The 18,398-nt window shown below is 42.9% G+C and overlaps 1 protein-coding gene across 2 annotated transcripts in view; it reads left to right on the top strand.

The window, feature by feature from the left end:
- Positions 1 to 18,398, top strand: part of AFF1 (AF4/FMR2 family member 1) — a 198,343-nt gene that overhangs the window by 888 nt on the left and 179,057 nt on the right. For both annotated transcript variants that reach the window (XM_015561531.1, XM_015561530.1), the window contains exon 2: positions 13,576 to 13,649. In XM_015561531.1, the coding sequence (XP_015417017.1) occupies positions 13,612 to 13,649 (38 nt within the window). In that variant the 5' untranslated portion in view covers positions 13,576 to 13,611. The remainder of the gene's footprint in view (positions 1 to 13,575; positions 13,650 to 18,398) is intronic.

Raw genomic sequence — 18,398 nt, 5'->3', positions numbered from 1 at the left:
CTGCGTGCGATCTTCTGGGACTGTCGCCTGCGACGTCGGGAGCGCTAGGGTGGGCGCGTTAAAAGGGAGAGGAACTGGAGGGTGGTCCGAATCGTACTTTCCCTTATCGTCATGTCAGTCAAAGAGGCTGCGAGGGGCCTTGCAGGGTCTTGGTGCTCTCCTAGTCGGTGGGTCTTCTAGGAGTTTCCACACCCCATATTGTTATGCAAATTGTCCCTGGAAGATCCTGGGCTTTGAGGTGGAGGTGTGTCCTGGGGGAGGGGCAGGGGCGTCGGGGGCGGTCGGGAGGGCCTTGCAGACCCCATGTTTTGTTTTGCGTTTTGAGGGTGGGATGGGGTGATTTTAACCCTGTTGGCGCCCGCTGGAGGTGGGAGACGGAGGATATGATGTACCATACAGGCACCAGACGGATTTTCAACCTTAAATAAGCGAAACCGTAAATGAAGGCGAAGACCTAGTCTGTGCTCCCCGGGACAGCTGCAAAGTGAGAGGGACTCAGTAATTGAGGCATAGAACCGTCCGGCGAGGGAGGTGCCGGCAGGGTGTGGGGATTTTGCTGGTGCCAGGTGATTTCAGAGCAAGTTCCTGCAGAGCTGGTAGAAGGTAGGCGGCGGTGGATTGCTCTCCCAGACCCCCGTGGTTTCAGACTCCGAGTGGGGATAGAAAGCACGAAAAAGAAAGAGACCTTTGGACCCGAGAGCCTAACTAGTACTTGCTAAGAGGCTTAAGACTACCCAGGCATGGCCTTGTTTCAATGTTTACTTCCTCTGTCTAATGCATTTCCTTAGCTTGCCTTTCGTCTGCAGTGGAAAAGATTCCTTGAGTGGATATTCTGGGAACAAATTCACAGGAGAGTTGAAAATTCTGGATAGTTTGCCTGCGTTAATTTAAAAGTGTCTCTTGCCAGTGTCGGAGAGTATTGTATTTGAAGATAAATCTGCGGAAAAGGAATGGAGAGAGAACTAGGGGATAAATGACCCAAGACAATGAAGGGAGACTAGGAGAGAAAGCAAGAAAGTAGATAGCTAGTACTTAAAACTTTTTGAATTCAACTAATTTAGGAGAGAGGGAACCAAGGAAAGGATTTGGGACAGATTCGGTCACTTTGCGACAAAGGTGTTGAGCGGAATCCAAGGCTTCGACAAAAGGGAGTTTAGATAATGGGGATCCCCCCGCTCCCACCTTTCTTTTCTTTTCTAAATATGACTGAAAGGCTTGATGAGGCTGGGGATGTGAGACCTGCAGGTATATTGCTGTGAACTCTTTGCTTCCCACTTGCTGGAAGAAAGTGAACGGTTACGTATCAGAGTTAATGTGTCTTAGTCACTTACTGTAGCAATTGAATTTCTGTAGCGTCCTTGGCGTTTGTCTTCCCTTAATTCTTCAATTCTGTACAAATACAATGTCAAAGAATCATAATGTGTTTAACTTAGAATTCAAAAACCATCCAGAGACAGAGGATTTATGGCAAGAGGAAAGCCCAGCGGATTTTAAGCACTGCTTTCTTTCTCCTGCCAGCTGCACAATATGTATTTTTTTTTGTTGCCACCAGAAGTCACTGTTTCACTGGCGTCACAAGACAGTAGTACGTAGACTTCATCAAACTGGCTGCCTCTCCAGTTTCCTATCTGGCTTAACTGAATTTTGTAACAAGTTGGTTGAACTAAAAGTTACTTTTTTTTTTTTGAGCTCTACAAAGCAATGTTTATTGCCTTGGGAGTTGAAAAGACGGGTAAAAATTCTTTTTAATATGTTTTACAAAGTGAAAGAAGGCTCATCCTCAACTCTGTAATTTGTGCTCTTTCATAAAGAAATTTGCATACTTTTTTATGAAGTTAGTTGACTGTTCCAAAATGTTTTTTTTAAAGAATTTTTGTGAGTTTATTTGAGCCAAACTGTCGACATATGCCGGGAAGCAGAACCTCAGATAAGACTGTTCCAAATTATGAGATGGATTATGCTTTCACTGTTTAAAAGGTAAAGCTAATTTACATGTAAATATTTTGGATCATATACAGGGAGCAATATACCCTGCAGATGTCCCGTAAGGTATGGCAACATATCAGGGCTATTCATCTGACTGTTAAAGCCCCTACACTGAAAACTGGCCTTCAACTTGAATCTATTTGCTATCTTATCTTAGATATGTCTGTTCAAGCTAAAAGCCCAAAGTTCCCTATTTCAAGACTCTAGAGTGACCGTTAACTAATTTTTCAGGAGATTGAGAAAGTATGTTGGAGACAGTATAAATTAAGGAACTTCATTTACCAGAAATATACAGAGCTTTGTAAATAATTGTAAATTGTATTTCCCTCATTAAATTATAAATTCAACAATGGTTTCTATTCCCAAATGATATAATTGGCCGTGGGTTTTTTTTTTTGTTTGTTTTTTAGCAGTCTTTCTCTCTATTGTACAGTTGTAGCTTATTTAATAGTTGCTGAATTACTAAAATTCTACCACAGGGCAGAAATAAATGTGCACTATGTTGTGCTTTGTAGGGACACATCCTTTATTCCTGACCATTTTTATGTGCGGGACACTTTGTTACAGACTTGAAGCCATGAGGCCCCAAGACCATCATCAGGGTTGCTAATTGCAGTTGCTGTCTTATCCTTAGGACAGAACTCCTTCACTCACTCATGTTCTCCTGGGGAAGGACATCAGCTGATTTTCTTAAATTATCTGGCCCATTTTAAACATGACTAAGGATTTCTTGTTAGAGCAACTTTTTCCTCCTAAAAGACTGAGATTACCATGAAAAGTAGAGCCCAGAGGAATCCATTACATCATTAATATAATACCTCATAGTTATTCCTGATACCTCATAAGTACTGAGCATCTTCTATGTGCCAGACAGTACTCCAAGCAGGTGGAGTGTATATTCACGTAGCACAAAAGCTGTTTACCAGTGCTCACAAGACGTATCATTTAAGTCTAATTGTGATTCTGAAGTTGGGAGTTCATTTTCCATTTGAAAATCAGGAAATTGAGTTGAAGAAGTGACTTGACGATGACTCAAAGCCTGGTGCCCTTTCTGCTGTGGTACATGTGCTGGCTGTGTTGATATGTGGTTTCCTGTTTTTCAGGAATTACAGCTTGACTCTAAATAAAATATAGTGTTTCTCCTTGGCTAAGTAATTCTTTCTAGTCATTATGGGAATGAAAAAGGAGGTATTTTCATTTAGCATTCTGGACATATGTTTGTGACTCCAAAGGAAAATATTATGCAGACCTATTAAACAGACGTGATGTTTATTTGCACCAGATGAAGATCCTTACCTTACTAAAAATGAAATGCAAGGGCTTATGAACTGTCGGTCTCCCTTAGTGCTTGAAATTTGTTACTCAAGTTATGAAAAGTCAGTTCACAGTCCAGGATACACCCATACCATTTCCTTCCATCTTGTAGATTCAGTGAACATATAGAGAATGTCAGCATCAGAATCTCTTGGAAGACTTGTTAAAACACAGATGTCTCTGCTCCTCTCCCCCAAGTTTCTGATTCAGTAGTCTGCGGTAATGCCCAGGAATTTGCATTTGTAACATGTTCACAGGTGGTGGTGATGCTGCCAGGTTTAGAACTACACTTTGAGGACTACTGAAGTGTAGCAGAGAATTTAAAAGTATGGTTTCTGAGCCCGACAGCTTGGGCTTGAATCTTGGATAGGACACTCACTAGCTCTTAGACCTTAGGCAAATTACTTAACTTCTTGTTAACTATGAAGGCTCTGAAACTTTACCCTATTTTCAAGCTAACACTCTGAAACCTTACCCTATTTTCAAGCTAACAAACCTGCCACAGTCTCATGGACTCCTGGGAGTGACTTTATCTATATATACTAGAGACCCGGTGCATGAAATTTGTGCACTCGGGGGGTGGCATCCCTCAGCCCAGTCTGTGCCCTCACTTAGTCTGGGAGCCCTTGGGGGATATCCTAAGCCAGCAATTGGACATCCTTAGCGCTGCCGTGGAGGCAGGGGAGGTTACTGCCACCGCCACTGTGCTCGCCAGCCATGAACCCCGCTTCTGGCTGAGTGGCACTCCCCCTGTGGGATCGCACTGACCACCAGAGGGCAGCTCCTGCATTGAGCATCTGCCCCCTGGTGGTCAGTGCACATCATAACGACCTGGTCATTTTGCTGTTTGGTCAATTTGCATATTAGCCTTTTATTATATAGGATAAGAGCCTAATATGCAAAGTGTCCCCTGGGGAGTTCGATCACTCACTATTCCGTGCGCTGACCACCAGGGTGGGGCATGGAAGGAAAGAAGGCCCCGGCGGCAGCCGGCAGCCACTAGGGACCTTACCCATGCACGAATTTCATGCACTGGGCCTCTAGTTACTAATAATAGCTGTAGCCAGAGTATCAGTATTTTCTTACACTGGTTTCCTAAGCCCCAGTTCCCAAAGGGAGATGTGGAGAGAGCCAGGTGACACCTGCAAAGATAGTGGGTTGCATTACAGGAGAGGAGTCTGAGTTTAGGGAATCCTAACCTTTTATAATGGGCAGTAAGCATGCATGCCCATTACTCCAGAGAGACACGTTATCTTGATGATACTGGACAGTCAACATGCTGCCCTTTGCTAGAGGGAGACACCGTCTCTGTTTTCCGAGACTATTCTCTATACAAGCATCCTTAAAGGTTGTATGGAACAGTGGCATTTGGTGCTTCTGCCTGTACGGTGTGCAGAAATGCCATAGGTTCAAGGAGGATTGGCTCTCATTATAACCTCATTATATGGGGTTAACAATGTAGTAGTAACTCTCTTATTGGGTAATTGGGTAGATCAAAGGTACTAAGATTGGCAAGTACTTGGAACAGAGCTTAAGTGCTACATAAATATTTCTTACTAGAGGCCCAGTGTATGAAATTCATGCGCTGGCAGCGTCCCTAGCGGCTGCTGGCTGCTGGCCGGGTACTCCCTCCCTTCCCCCTGCCAGCCTGCCCCCTGGTTGAACTCCCAGAAGAACTCCCAGTTGATGGGACAGTTTGCATACTATGCTTTTATTATATAGGATCAGGGGCCCAATGCACGAATTCATACATCTTGAAAGGAACTGTGGGGCACGAGGCTGCGGTGGGCACAGGGGTGGGTCTGGCCCATCCTTTGTGCCCTTGCCCAGCCCCTCCCACTGCGGCCCCTCATCCCCTGTCTGTCGACAGCCTCGCTCCCACCTCCGCTGCTCCCATGTGCTGATGGGGCCAGCAGCCGCTGCGGGTGCGAGCTCCAGTGCCGTCAGCAGGTGCAAGCAGGGCCAGCACCAGCAGCAGGTGCGAGTGCTGGGTAGGACCACGGCGTGCAGGAGAAAGAATTTTCAGTAACCACCAGAGGCTCACCCCAATGACCGCGACCAGTGCCCCTCCTTGGTCTGGTGCCCCCACTCACCTGCTCCACCATCCCACCACGGCCGACACCTGCCATGCTCCATGCGTGTCCCTGGTGGTCAGCACACATCATAGCGACCGGGTCGGTGGTTTGGTTGTTCCGCCGTTCATTCTATTTGCATATTAGCCTTTTATTCTATAGGATTATTACTCCTGAAGGACAAAAAAATGTGTTTTTAAATGCTAAGTGTTGCCTTATAAGTTGAAATAATTGATTTACTGAGTATCCCTAACTTTGAGATTGTTCCAAGAAACTTCTTTAGTGGGTCTAACTTCTAAAATTGGGATCATGCATCATAAGATATTTTACCAGCCCACGGGGAATGAAACAGCAACATTTAACTTCTAATATTCATGTGCTCTCCCATGTTTCTCTACCTCCTTATGGCTACACAGAATTATGTGACTAATTCTGTCCAGTAGGCTTTCTGTGGGAGTAACGTGTATTCCTGGGCTGAGGAATCTAAGTGGCTCTCACAAGACCCTCCAACTGTCTCATGTTAGAGTAAATCCTGAAGCCACATTTTGAGATAATGGAGCTTCCAACAGCTTGGGTTTCTCCAAGTGGAGAAAAGCTCCTACCCTTCTCTCTTCCCCTACACACCAACATGCAATAGACACACAGAACGAGCAGAAGTAATTCTTTGTTCTGTCAAGCCACTGTGATTTTGGGGTTATTTTGTCCCTAAAACATAACCTAGACTATTCTCACTATACTTCAGTGTCTATGATACCTGCCTGCTGTGAGAAAGTTGACAGCCAATTATTTTAAAATATAGACTCTGGGTGTATATATATGTAAAGTTAGACATGAGGTTTGCAGTCCGCTGAGGGAATATAAGCAGTTAATATCTGCCTATTTATTTAGTATCTGTTAATTTCAGAGTGTTAAGTACTGTAGGAAGACGTGTGGTCAACACTGATATTTAGGAAAATGCCCACTCCCATTTGTTGTTGCTAAGGGAACCTTAATTGTGTGGGGGGGATACATTGTACTCAGCCTCAGGTGACAGATCATGTGTGTTCTCAGTGAGGACACAATTTGAGTTCTGATTTTCCGTCTCCCCTGCAGCCAGCTTGAGGCCATGTGCCCTAGTTCTTTTTATTGAAAGCCAAAGTTTGGGGGAAAGATATTCCTTTTTTTTTTTTTTTTGACAAAAGGACGCAGAGCCACCACATCCTCTCATTTTCTTCTTGCCTGAAATGTAGATGAGATGTTGGGTTAGGGCAGCAACCTTTTTGTGCCATGAGGTGACAGGTGTAAAGAGCATGCTGAACATGGCAGAGCAGGAGACAGAGCTGCTGAGGGCCTCATCGGACAGGTACACCCATACCAGTAGCTCCCATCTTCTAGACTCATTGTAGGAGAAATCTAAACGTCTATTAATTAAGCAACTGTTAGTTGCAGTGAGATACATTCCTAACCTGCATAGAGTCTAATGGAATAGAGGGGGTTGGTTGGAGGGTGTGGTTGAGGGCACAGCTGTGCAATGTTAGCTGTTATAATCAGGGAAGGCCTCTTTGAGAACCTATCATTGAGCTGAGACCCGAATGATGAGAGGGAGTTAACAGGATGTGGGGTGTGTACTTGGGTTTGGGGTAGTGCCAGAGCCCCCTTGAACAAATATTTGAAGTGGAGAACAGGTAGTTGGGGAACTTGTGTTCCATGATGGATTTCTAAGCTTGTGGGCTCCATATGGCATTGGAGCTAAAGGACTTGGAGGCGATCTGTCAGTTTGGAGCCCCTGGGAGATTATGATCTATTTGGGGTAGAATTCTGGAGAATTCGGATGAAAACATGTATGACCTATGACTCACCACTGACACATTGTCCATTAGGAAGAGACTGTTGTTCCTGGTGGGTGTGTGTGGGGCCTCCAGACTGAATTCCTTTCCTCAGAGTCTCCTATGGAAACTGGGTCAGAGTCATGGGCCTTGGAGACCTGCATAGCTGTTTGTCCAGTTGAAGAGCCTCTCTAATGTCTGAATTCTCCATAGCATGTGGTTTGGTTGGCAGAAAAGTAACCAGAGCAGCTACTACCATTTATCGAGTGCTTACCATGAGCTGAGCATTATGATAAAAGTACTGGAAACATTTAATCCTGTAGCAACCCCATGAATCCCCGCATTACTGATGAGGAAGCTGAGACCTTAGAGAAGAACAGTATTTCCTTGAGGTCATATAGCTAGCAGGTTGCAAAGCAGGCCTTTTAACTAGCCTGTCATAAAAACAAAAACAAAAAACTCCTGAGAGGAGGTTCCCTGGAATGTGCTAGGTTTTAGAAGCACTTAATGACCTAGAACAGAATATTTAAAATATCCTGAGCCACATTTTGTATTCCTTCCCTTTTTTCTTTCCTTTTTAAATGTATGATTATATTGATTTGAGAGAGAGAGAGAGAGAAAGGGAGAGGGAGAGAGAAAGAGTGAGAGATATCGATGTAAGAGAGAAACATTGATCCCGCACGCACCAACCAGGAATCGAACCCTCAACCCCGGCATGTGCCCTGACCCAGAATTGAACTGGCAACTAACCAAGGCCCTTTTTTAAAACAGGCTGATGCTGTATCCACTGAGCCAAACCAGCTAGGGCAGCCCTTTTTTCTTTCCTTGTAATTATATGTGTGTATGGTGTGAGAGTGTCTATAACACTAAAATTTTCTTTTTTTACTTGACCTGTTTTACCGGCTATTTTGGAGAGAAGAGCAGTTTGAGATATATAGCATTTTTATTTCTGAATAAATTCGTTTTGCAAGAGACTTGAAGGACCATAGAAGGGTCACTTAAATGTACCTGATGAGGTACATTTCTAAATGAGACATAATAGTCAGTGTCACATACATAAAATTGAATGTAGACAGTGCTGACTTAAATAACAAGAGCTTCTATGTATGGAATATCTAGATGTGTCAGCATGCTAGGCATTTTAGCTAGATTATATAATTCGCTTGTCTCAGTACCTGAAAAATAGGCCATTTTCTATTTTACAGAGGGGAGCACTGAGACTGATAGGGCTTAGTTTGCCCAAAGTGATCACCTGTCTCACTTGAGCCTAGTTTCTTTTTTTAAATATATTTTATTGATTTTTTTTTTTTACATAGAGGAAGGGAGAGAGATAGAGAGCCAGAAACATCGATGAGAGAGAAACATCGATCAGCTGCCTCCTGCATATCTCCCACCGGGGATGTGCCCGCAACCCAGGCACATGCCCTTGACCGGAACCGAACCTGGGCCCCCTCAGTCCGCAGGCCGACGCTCTATCCACTGAGCCAAACCAGTTTCGGCTTGAGCCTAGTTTCTTTCTGCTACACAGTACTGCCTCGTTTTAAAATAGAGCCATGTTGCCCTGGCCAGTGTGGCTCAGTTGGTTGAGTGTCATCCCATGCACCTAGAGGTTGCTGGTTCGATTCCCCATTGGGGCACATGCCCAGGTTGCTGGCTTAAGCCCCATTAGAGAGATTGGGGGTGGGGGAAGGAGGCGGGCAGGAGGCAGCCAGTTGATGTTTCTCTCCATCTCCCTTCTTCTCTCTCTAAAATCAATAAAAACACATTTTTTAAAAATAATAAATAATAAAATAAGAGCCATTTGGTATCTTCCCTGTTCTTTTTAGTGGGAGTATTTTAAAACACCCCCCATTTATTATTCCATTTTTCTTTATAAATTTAGTGAAAATAATATAAAAATGTATCTTTTGATTTCAATATTTGTAGACCAGCACATTTCCCCTCCAACCCCCATATTTAGAGAAAAAAAATGTTTACAAAGGTAGTAAGTGATTCATTGCATAATAATAAAAGGTGATGAAGGTGCCCTTTTTCAGAAAGCTACTGCTAGCAGTTTGGTATATGTGCACGCACACTTGTGTGGGAGTGTGTGTTACCATAAACATAAACATGAAGCATTTTCTTTTTAAGCTCACATCGTGTTTTTGTTTTCACATGCATTTTGTTCAGCATCTTATTTGTGTAACTTATTCTTTTGATGTTACATTGCATGTTGTGCTGTGATCTAATGGATTTAGCCATTTCTATGTTGGTGTGTATTAGGTTACCAGTTTTCTTCTTATTTAAACAATATTTTATTGGCACATACCTTGTAGATATCTGAATCCTATATAATAAAGAGGTAATATGCAAATTAACACTCACACCATCACAAGATGGCTGCCTGCAGTTAGGGGCGATCAGGCCTGCATGCAGAGACAGTGAGGGGTGATTAGGCCCGCAGGCAGGTGAGGGAGCAATTAGGAGCGGTCCAGGATTGTGAGAGGAATGTCTGACTGCCTGTTTAGGCCCGATCCCTGGATGGGGCCGATCGGGCCTAAATGGGCACTCGGACATTCCCTGAGGGATCCTGGATTGGAGAGGATGCAGGCTGGGCTGAGGGGACACCCCCTCCACCCCCCGCCATGCCCGAATTTCGTGCTCCAGGCCTCTAGTATACATATAATCCTCACCAAGGGATATATGTTCATTGGTAAGAGTAAGAGAGAAGGAGGGGGAAGAGCAGGGGGAAGGGAGGGAGAAAAGCATTAATGAGAAAGAAACATTGATTGGCTACCTCCTGCATACGACCCAACCGGGAGTGGAACCAGCATCCTAGGTATGTGCCCTGACTGGGAATTGAACTCATAGCCTTTCGGTTCACAGGATGACACTCCAAGTAACTGAGCCACCCAGCCAGGATGTGATTCTATTTTTAAGAAAGTTTTTTTGAAGAATTGCTAAAGGGAAGCATATACTAATTTCCTTTCTTAGCCGTGGTTTAGGATAACACTTTCCTGACCACAGCAGGCCTTAATGCTAACCTGACCTTACGGCTGGCTTGCATGGCTACTCCATGCAACTGTGCAGTCAGGCATCAGCACCTGAACAGACTTTCAGCTGACTTGGGTCTGACTGTGAGCCGTAAATGAGATAGTGGATAATCTGGTGATTCTGCCTCCTCGCCTCTGCCTCTGCCTCTGTGGAAAGGACTGTGCCTTCCAGCAAAGCTGTGCCCAGGGGCCAAATCTCTCAGAAAACACGTCTCCACCCTCCTCCCAACAAGTCAGTAATGACACCCACGGGTTGGGCTGAATTCTTCAGTCAGTCTTAGGTTAGTCAGTCTAGAACAGCTGTGGGCAAACTACGGCCTGCGGGCCGGATCCGGCCCGTTTGAAATGAATAAAACTAAAAAAAAAAAAGACCATACCCTTTTATATAATGATGTTACTTTGAATTTATATTAGTTCACACAAACACTCCATCCATGCTTTTGTTCCCGCCCTCCGGTCCAGTTTAAGAACCCATTGTGGCCCTCGAGTCAAAAAGTTTCCCACCCCTGGTCTAGAACCATTTTTTAAAAATACTGTTTTGGAGAACTTTCAGGTTCACAGCAAATTTGAGCCAAAGGCACAGAGATTTCCCATAGCTCTCCCTGCCCCACACATGCACGGCTTCCCCATAATCGGCATCTTCCACTAGAGCAGTGGTTCTCAACCTTGACTGCACATTAGAATCACCTGGGGATCTTTTTAAAATCCTGATTTCCGGGCCTCATCCTCCGGAAATTCTGTTTCTTTGTTATGGGGTGAGGCCACAACATTAGTAACAAAGAAACAGAATTTCCGGAGGATGAGGCCCGGAAATCAGGATTTTAAAAAGATTCCCAGGTGATTCTAATTGATGAGCCTACATGGATGGACACATCATTATCACCACTTCTAGGACCATATTTCACTATAGAACACCGTTTGCTCTTCACTTTGCTCAAATTTTACATTCTCTGACCACGCTATATAAAATTGCAACACCTTACCTCATTTTCTCTCTGGCACTCTATACTTTCTCTTCATTTCCCTCTATAGCACCTTTTAATATTTAACATCTATATACTATGTTTGTTTTTGACCTCCTATAGCTTGTAAACTCAGATGGTGGCAAGAGTCTGTTCCCTTCCCTCTCATTCCCAGTCCCTGGCTTTGAGTAGATGTGCAAGAATACTTGTTGGCCCAGTGAGTAAATGATCAGACAGGGGACCCAGGGCCACTCCTTCAGTTTGGCAGCCATCAACATCCCAAACTGCCCTTTCAGTCTCTGCCAGGGGGCTTAGGGGTGAATGCCGTTGGGCTGCAAGCAGGTGGGGCATCTTCAAGGGGAGGGTCATGTGGGGGACTACCATCACAGACTCTTCAAAAGTATTCACATTGTTAGCAAGGTTAATGCCAAAACTGATGCCTGTTTTATTGATCATTTACTGCAGTGGTTCTCAACCTTCTGGCCCTTTAAATACAGTTCCTCATGTTGTGACCCAACCATAAAATTATTTTCGTTGTAGCCCTGACTGGTTTGGCTCGGTGGATAGAGCATCAGCCTGCGGACTGAAAGGTCCAGGGTTCGATTCCGGTCAAGGGCATGTACCTTGGTTGCGGGGACATCCCCAGTGGGGAGTGTGCGGGAGGCAGCTGATCGATATTTCTGACTCTCTATCCCTCTCCCTTCCTCTCTGTAAAAAATCAATAAAATATATTTAAAAAAATTATTTTCATTGCTACTTCATAACTGTAATGTTGCTACTGTTATGAATTGTGATGTAAATATCTGATCTGCAGGATGGTATTAGGTGACCCCTGTGAAAGGGCCGTTCGACCGCCAAAGGGGTCGCGACCCACAGGTTGAGAACCGCGGACTTACTGTGTGCCAGCCCTGCATGCCAAGAGAAAGTGAGAGAGCAGCAAGGGGTGGAGAGGGGAGAAAGGGTTAGAGGGGAAAGAGAGAAAATGATGGGGGCAAGGAGAGGGAGGAGGAAAGGCAGGATAGAAATAGAGAGATGGGGAGAAAGAGAAATTAAAGTGTATTGAGAGAAGGAAAGTGAGAGAGACTAAGGCCCGATGGAGTGGTGGTGTCAAGGTTTGGGTTGGAGAATTTGGGAAACTTGCCTCGGGCCACTCTAGCTGGTTGGAGGAGAGACCGACTCCAAAACACGTTTGACCCTGAAAACCTTAGATCGCTACCCGAGTGCGTTTAATTAGAATATTTGCAGCATCTGTTTCATTGTTTTTGCGGGAGGAGAGAGGAATGACACATGATATCTACTCAGATGGAAACATTGTGGTCTTCAAGACAGCAATTTTCACGTCATGGAGAGCGAGATGAAAGGCCTTATCGGAGTCAGAGTGGAGCTGAAGTGCTATAGACAGTGTTTCAACTTCAGCCCACAGTGTAGCAGCTAACATGGTTACAAGTTTCATGCAGAGTTTCCATTCGTATCAACAAGTTTGTTAAATCTGTACTAGATAATGTAGTAACATACCCTTTGCCTTAAGGATGTTTGAAAAAATAAAAACTGTTTAAAGCGAGTTCGGAGAAGTGCAGCACATTTACAAACACAAGAAAGGGAAAAGGAAACAGCTGTAGATAGTGTTAGCCATAGAGAGAGAGGTTGCTTCTAGAGATCCACAAGACAGTAGGAAGGCCGTTGGGATCACACACACTTATATTCATTCATTTCTCTCTCTCTCTCCTCCCCCTCCCCCCACCCCCCCCACACAATATCCAATTCTTGAGAGATTGCTCAAGAATTGCCTTGGGGATTTATTAAGTACCTTTTCTGAGTGGAAGTAAAATCTTAAGATTGGGTTTTACTGGGGGGCCCACTTTCTTATTTTATTAAGTGTTGAATTCTTACATAAAGATCAACGTTGACTGCCTTTCTCTTGCCTACTCCTTTGCCTTTCCTACTCCTGATCCTAGTGAAGATGATGACACAACCTGTTACCTCAGGAAACTTCCTTAAAACTGAGTGAGAGTTTTCTTGTCTGTAAAATGGGGCATTAGTATGTACCTTGCAAGTTTATTGTAATGTTTACATGACATGTCATTTTTAAAAAGCATTTAACACGATGCTTAGCACATAGTAGACACTGGGGACATGTTATTTCCTTTCTTCCTTCTCATGATAAACTTGTGCATAGTTTTTCTTCTTGTTGAAATGGCTTTGAGTAGCAGCCTCAAAATTAAAAGTGCGTTTTTCCTTTGATATATGCTAGCCGATTTATTCATGCAAGTTGGGAGCTGGTAAAGAACCATTTCTCTAATCCAAATGGGAACTTGGAATTCTGTCTCCAGGAAGATTTCTTACAGGTCAGATGTGCCTGTGAGTTTACTTATGGACTGATATTCACAAGCTCTTTCTCTTTCAGATGAATAGACTCGTCACTTCCCACTGACGGGCAGCAATGGCATTCACTGAGAGGGTCCACAGCGGCAGCAACAGGTAACCGTGAAATCTGTGATTCAAAGATAAGATGATACTTAACCCCTTCCCCGGCAGAAACGTGTATACACGTTTTCACAAAATGTTCTTTTTCAGTCGTCGACGAGTATACTAAGAAAATATGGTAAAAAAATATGGTTTATAGGAAGACGAGTTACAAACTGTTTTCATAACCAGCATCAAAAATACTATATAGAACCAAAATAAAAAAATTAGTCTGAAAAAGAAACGTTTTTAACAAAAAAATTGTTGGGGAAGGGGTTAATTTTATAATCTATTTCTGAAAGAATAAATTGGCACTTTTTCACTTTTTGCAATTTATGAAAATGTGTGAAAATTTAGTTTTCTCTGCACAAAGTCAAACCTGCTTTACTTTCTTTAAATCTAGTACTTTCTGAGTCTCAACTCATCCCTTTAACATGTGGATGTTTAACATTAGATCAGCATCCTAATTCAGTGTTCCAGACACTGGTCCATATTGCACTGATTTGGTAAAATGTGCACACACTCAGCATGTGCTGGAGCAGACATCATGGTGAAATTCACCTTATCACGAGAGCCTTGAAGGAGGACATTCTATCGTTGTTACATGTTCTGACTTTTACATTTCTTCCTCCAACTCTGCACATACAGCTAACTGCCTTCTTGCATATGCTACACGGCCAGTGTTGGATGAGGGTTGCATGTTCACTTTCTGAAGGAGTTATTAAGAATAACTCATTCGAGCCCTGGCCCGTGTTGAGTGGTTAGAGTATAGGCCAGTGCAGTGAAGCGTCTCGGGTTCAATTCCCCATTAAGGGCATGTACCTGGGTTTCAGGATTGATCCCAGACTGGTCAGCCAATCCATCTGTCTTCTCATATCCATGTTTCTCACATTCTCCCTCTGCCTCTCTTCCTCCTCCCCGCCCTTTCTTCCTCCCCCCACCCCCCCATTCCCTCTTTCTCTCTCCTCTACTCTCTCTGAAATCAACGGGATATCCTCAGGTAAGTATTAACAAAAAAAAGAATAACTAACTCTGTCCTGCTGGCGTGGCTCAGTGGTTGGTTGAGCGTCAACCTATGAACCAGAAGGTCATGGTTCGATTCCCATTCCTGGGTTATGGGCTCGATCCCTAGTAGGGAGCGTGCAGGAGGCAGCCGATCAATGATTCTCTCTCACCGTTGATGTTTCTGTCTCTCTCTCCCTCTCCCTTCCTTTCTGAAATCAATAAGTATATATTTTAAAAAAGGAATAACTCATTTGATAGCCAGGAAAAATTCTTAATATCATTGATCAGTGTGTTTTTTAAATTCTAGTAAATACTCAAAAAGATGTTGAAGTATGAGACATGTAAACTCAACCTTAATTCATATTTATTGAGTAATAGATGATGGTGACTGTCCATCCTGGATCCTTTCCTGCTTCCTCCCCCTTTCTGTTCATTTAAACAACTCTCTGTCCAGGTGGTTCTGGCACTGTTGTTAAGCCAGGCGCCCTCTCCTCCCCCACAGAGAAGGCTGGAGACCAGGTTGCAGCACTCCACGCTGCAGAGAGCCTGGGGGGAGACTGCTGTCCTGTCTTTAGGCTTGTTCTAATGTTCGGTTACACATAAGTTTTACATTTTTATGTAGTTAATGCCTTGTTCTTTATGCACTCTGGTTTTGATTGCGCTTAGGTCTTTCTTACTCCAAAACTATGAAAATAATGTCATGTGTTCTCTGCAGCGCTTGAATGGTTTCATTTTTTGCGCTTAAATCAGAATTTGTAAGCTGGTGGCCTATGGGCTAGATCTGGCCAACAGATGGGCTTTGTGCAGCCCCTCACAGTTTTCCAAAGACGTGTAGCTGCCCATGTTTTTTACATAACAATCTAGACTTTTATTTCTCTTGAAAAAGGTCAGGTTTAACAACATTGTCATGCATTGCCATAAAGAAACAGACTTGAAAAGCCACTGCTCTTGTAAACAGGGCCTGAGCGTGCTAATTCAGTACTTCCCACGTGGTATGTCATCAGTACTTCCCAGGTGTGCCGAGATGTGACTCCTCTCAGCCTGCAGGTCAACCAGAACTCCCACCTGATTTCCTCCTGCAGACATCTGCTGTGTTGGCTTGCCCCAGTGAGATTTGGTATTAATTAAAAAAAAAAAACAAGTTGGGAAAGCACAGATGTTTTCTAGTTCCCTATAATCCCACACAGTGGGTTTCACACGTTCAGTTAGCTGCTTAGCCCTCTTAAATTGCCTTTGACTTTATAGTATTTTGACCCATTCGTAATAACTTTTAGTGTGAAGTATGTGTTGTAAATTTCCATATTAATAAGAAAATGAAAAAGTCAAGGGGATGTTAAGGAGGCTTTTTTTTTTTTTTGTAAAAGCAAAAGTCTAACCGGTTGTTTTAACATAATTTATTAACTCATCTATCTTCTGTCCACTGATTTAAGTGCTATGTCTAAACCCCATCACATTCTGGAGTCTATTATAGTATTGTTACCATTGATTGTTTCGTCTGGCACCAGTGCCATCCTATTTTGTTGTATTTTTATAGATCCTAATATTCAGGCGGATTCTTTGTCATCACGTTTCATTTTTAGGATTTTTCATAGCTATTCTGTTCACAACTTATTACATTTTTACTTGTGCTCTGAAGTCCTTTATTATTTTCGAGGAAAATTATTGTTGGCATTTTGATTAGGTCCCTTTGAATTCATCAATTAGGGAGTGTTGAATTCTATAGACTGTTAAAACTGGGCCTTCCTACAAAGGAACCTATATATCAGATTAGTGAAAAATTATAGGGGATGGAGACATTTTAAATTTCAATTGTAAGATTTTTGTGGAGCTCTGATTTTTTTTCAGAAATTTCTAGTAGTTGACATTGCATCCAGTATAATTTCTGGTGTCACAGTGGCAAGATTAAAAGGGTATTTTGGCCGAAACCAGTTTGGTTGCGGGCACATCCCCAGTGGGAGATGTGCAGGAGGCAGCTGATTGATGTTTCTAACTCTCTATCTCTCTCCCTTTCTCTCTGTAAAAAAATCAATAAAATATATTTAAAAAAAAAAAAGGGTATTTTGCTTCCTATTGTTGCTAATTAAAGAGGACCGTGACTGCCCTTTATAGTAACATTCTAACAGTTACAGAATTGTTTATTATTGTTATTATTATTATTTGTTACATTATCTTTCTAGTTCCTTCTCTCCTTGAAGTGCTGCTTTTAATTTTAATACCCAGTACATGTGATAAGCGAGGGGGAATCCTAAACGGAGCTCTGTTTTTAATATATAAAACAGCTCATGTGTTTGAATGCTGCGTCATGGCAGGCTTTAATCTTTTAGTAGTCCAGAAGAAAACATCAGATTTATGTGACACAGGTCCAGGACAAGCACATTTTAAAGGAAACAGATGTGTATTGAGTGTGCAGCTCTGATCACTCAAACTACATAGAAGTCGGAGTGTGAACCCTTGCTATGCTCAGGGCTATCAGAAGTCATAAATGTGGACAGACCATGAATGTAACGTGTAATGACAATATTTGTTTTAGTTCTTATAAATAATTAAGGCTTCTGCTGTGATTTCCAGATTTATCAGTGTTAGACCATTGAATCTGAGCTCACTTATATTTCCCCCTACCTTCTTTCCTTCCCCACTTTTTTTTTGTGCTTTCTAAAAATTGTTTTGGGAGTTTAACAAACTGAAAAAGACAGGCATTATTATACAGTTAATGTATTTGCACAAAGTGAACATGCTTGTGGAACCAACCGGTCAAGGGACACTCCAGAAGCCCGGCCAGTCCCCTGTCAGCTGTTACCTCCCTCATTATACTGCGCTGACTTGTAATACCAGGGATTTGTTTTGCTTGTTTTTTTTTTAAAATATATTTTATTGATTTTTTTTTACAGAGAGGAAGGGAGAGAGATAGAGAGTTAGAAACATCGATGAGAGAGAAACATCGATCAGTTGCCTCCTGCACACTCCCCACTGGGGATGTGCCTGCAACCAAGGTACATGCCCTTGACTGGAATCGAACCTGGACCCTTGAGTCCGCAGGCCGATGCTCTATCCACTGAGCCAAACCGGTTAGGGTTTGTTTTGCTTGTTTTAGAATCTTATTTAAATACTAAGTAAGGCCTAATGCATGAAATTCGTGCAAGGAGCTTAGCCCCCACCCCCCACAGCGGCTGGGGGCCTCTGCCGCCTCTGTGGCTTCTGCCTTGGCCCCTGCCACCGCGGCTTTGTCCAGAAGGTCATACATCCAGAAGGACAGCTGGTCTAATTAGCATATTACGCTTTTATTATTGTAGATACTCCTATAGCAGTGATGGCGAACCTTTTGAGCTAGGTGTGTCAAAATTTTGAAAAACTCTAACTTAACTCTGGTGTCGTGTCACATATAGAAATATTCATAATTTTTTTGATATTTGCAACCATAGTAAAAAAAAGGATTTATATTTTTGATATTTATTTTATATATTTAAATGCCATTTAACAAAGAAAAACAATGATAATCAAATGTGAAGAAAACGAGGAATTAGTGACTTTTTTGGTGCTGAAGTTTGTCTGCTAATTCTTCGATTGCAGGTTCATACTTGGTGCACTTCAAGGCCAACTTCATCTGTTAGCCGGTTTCTTTTGTTCATTTTAATATTATTTAATGCTGAGAACAAAGTCTCACAAAAATATGTTGATGAAAAAATTGTTAGCAAAGCCATCGCTAGATTTTTTATGTCACTAAAGTGACAAGTACTCTGTTCCAAGCACTCAAAATTTATT

Source organism: Myotis davidii, unplaced genomic scaffold, assembly GCF_000327345.1.
Source record: "Myotis davidii unplaced genomic scaffold, ASM32734v1 scaffold356, whole genome shotgun sequence".
NCBI classification, from domain to species: domain Eukaryota; kingdom Metazoa; phylum Chordata; class Mammalia; order Chiroptera; family Vespertilionidae; genus Myotis; species Myotis davidii.
Note: the sequence above shows the minus strand (reverse complement) of the source record. Positions and strands in the feature narration are given on the sequence as shown.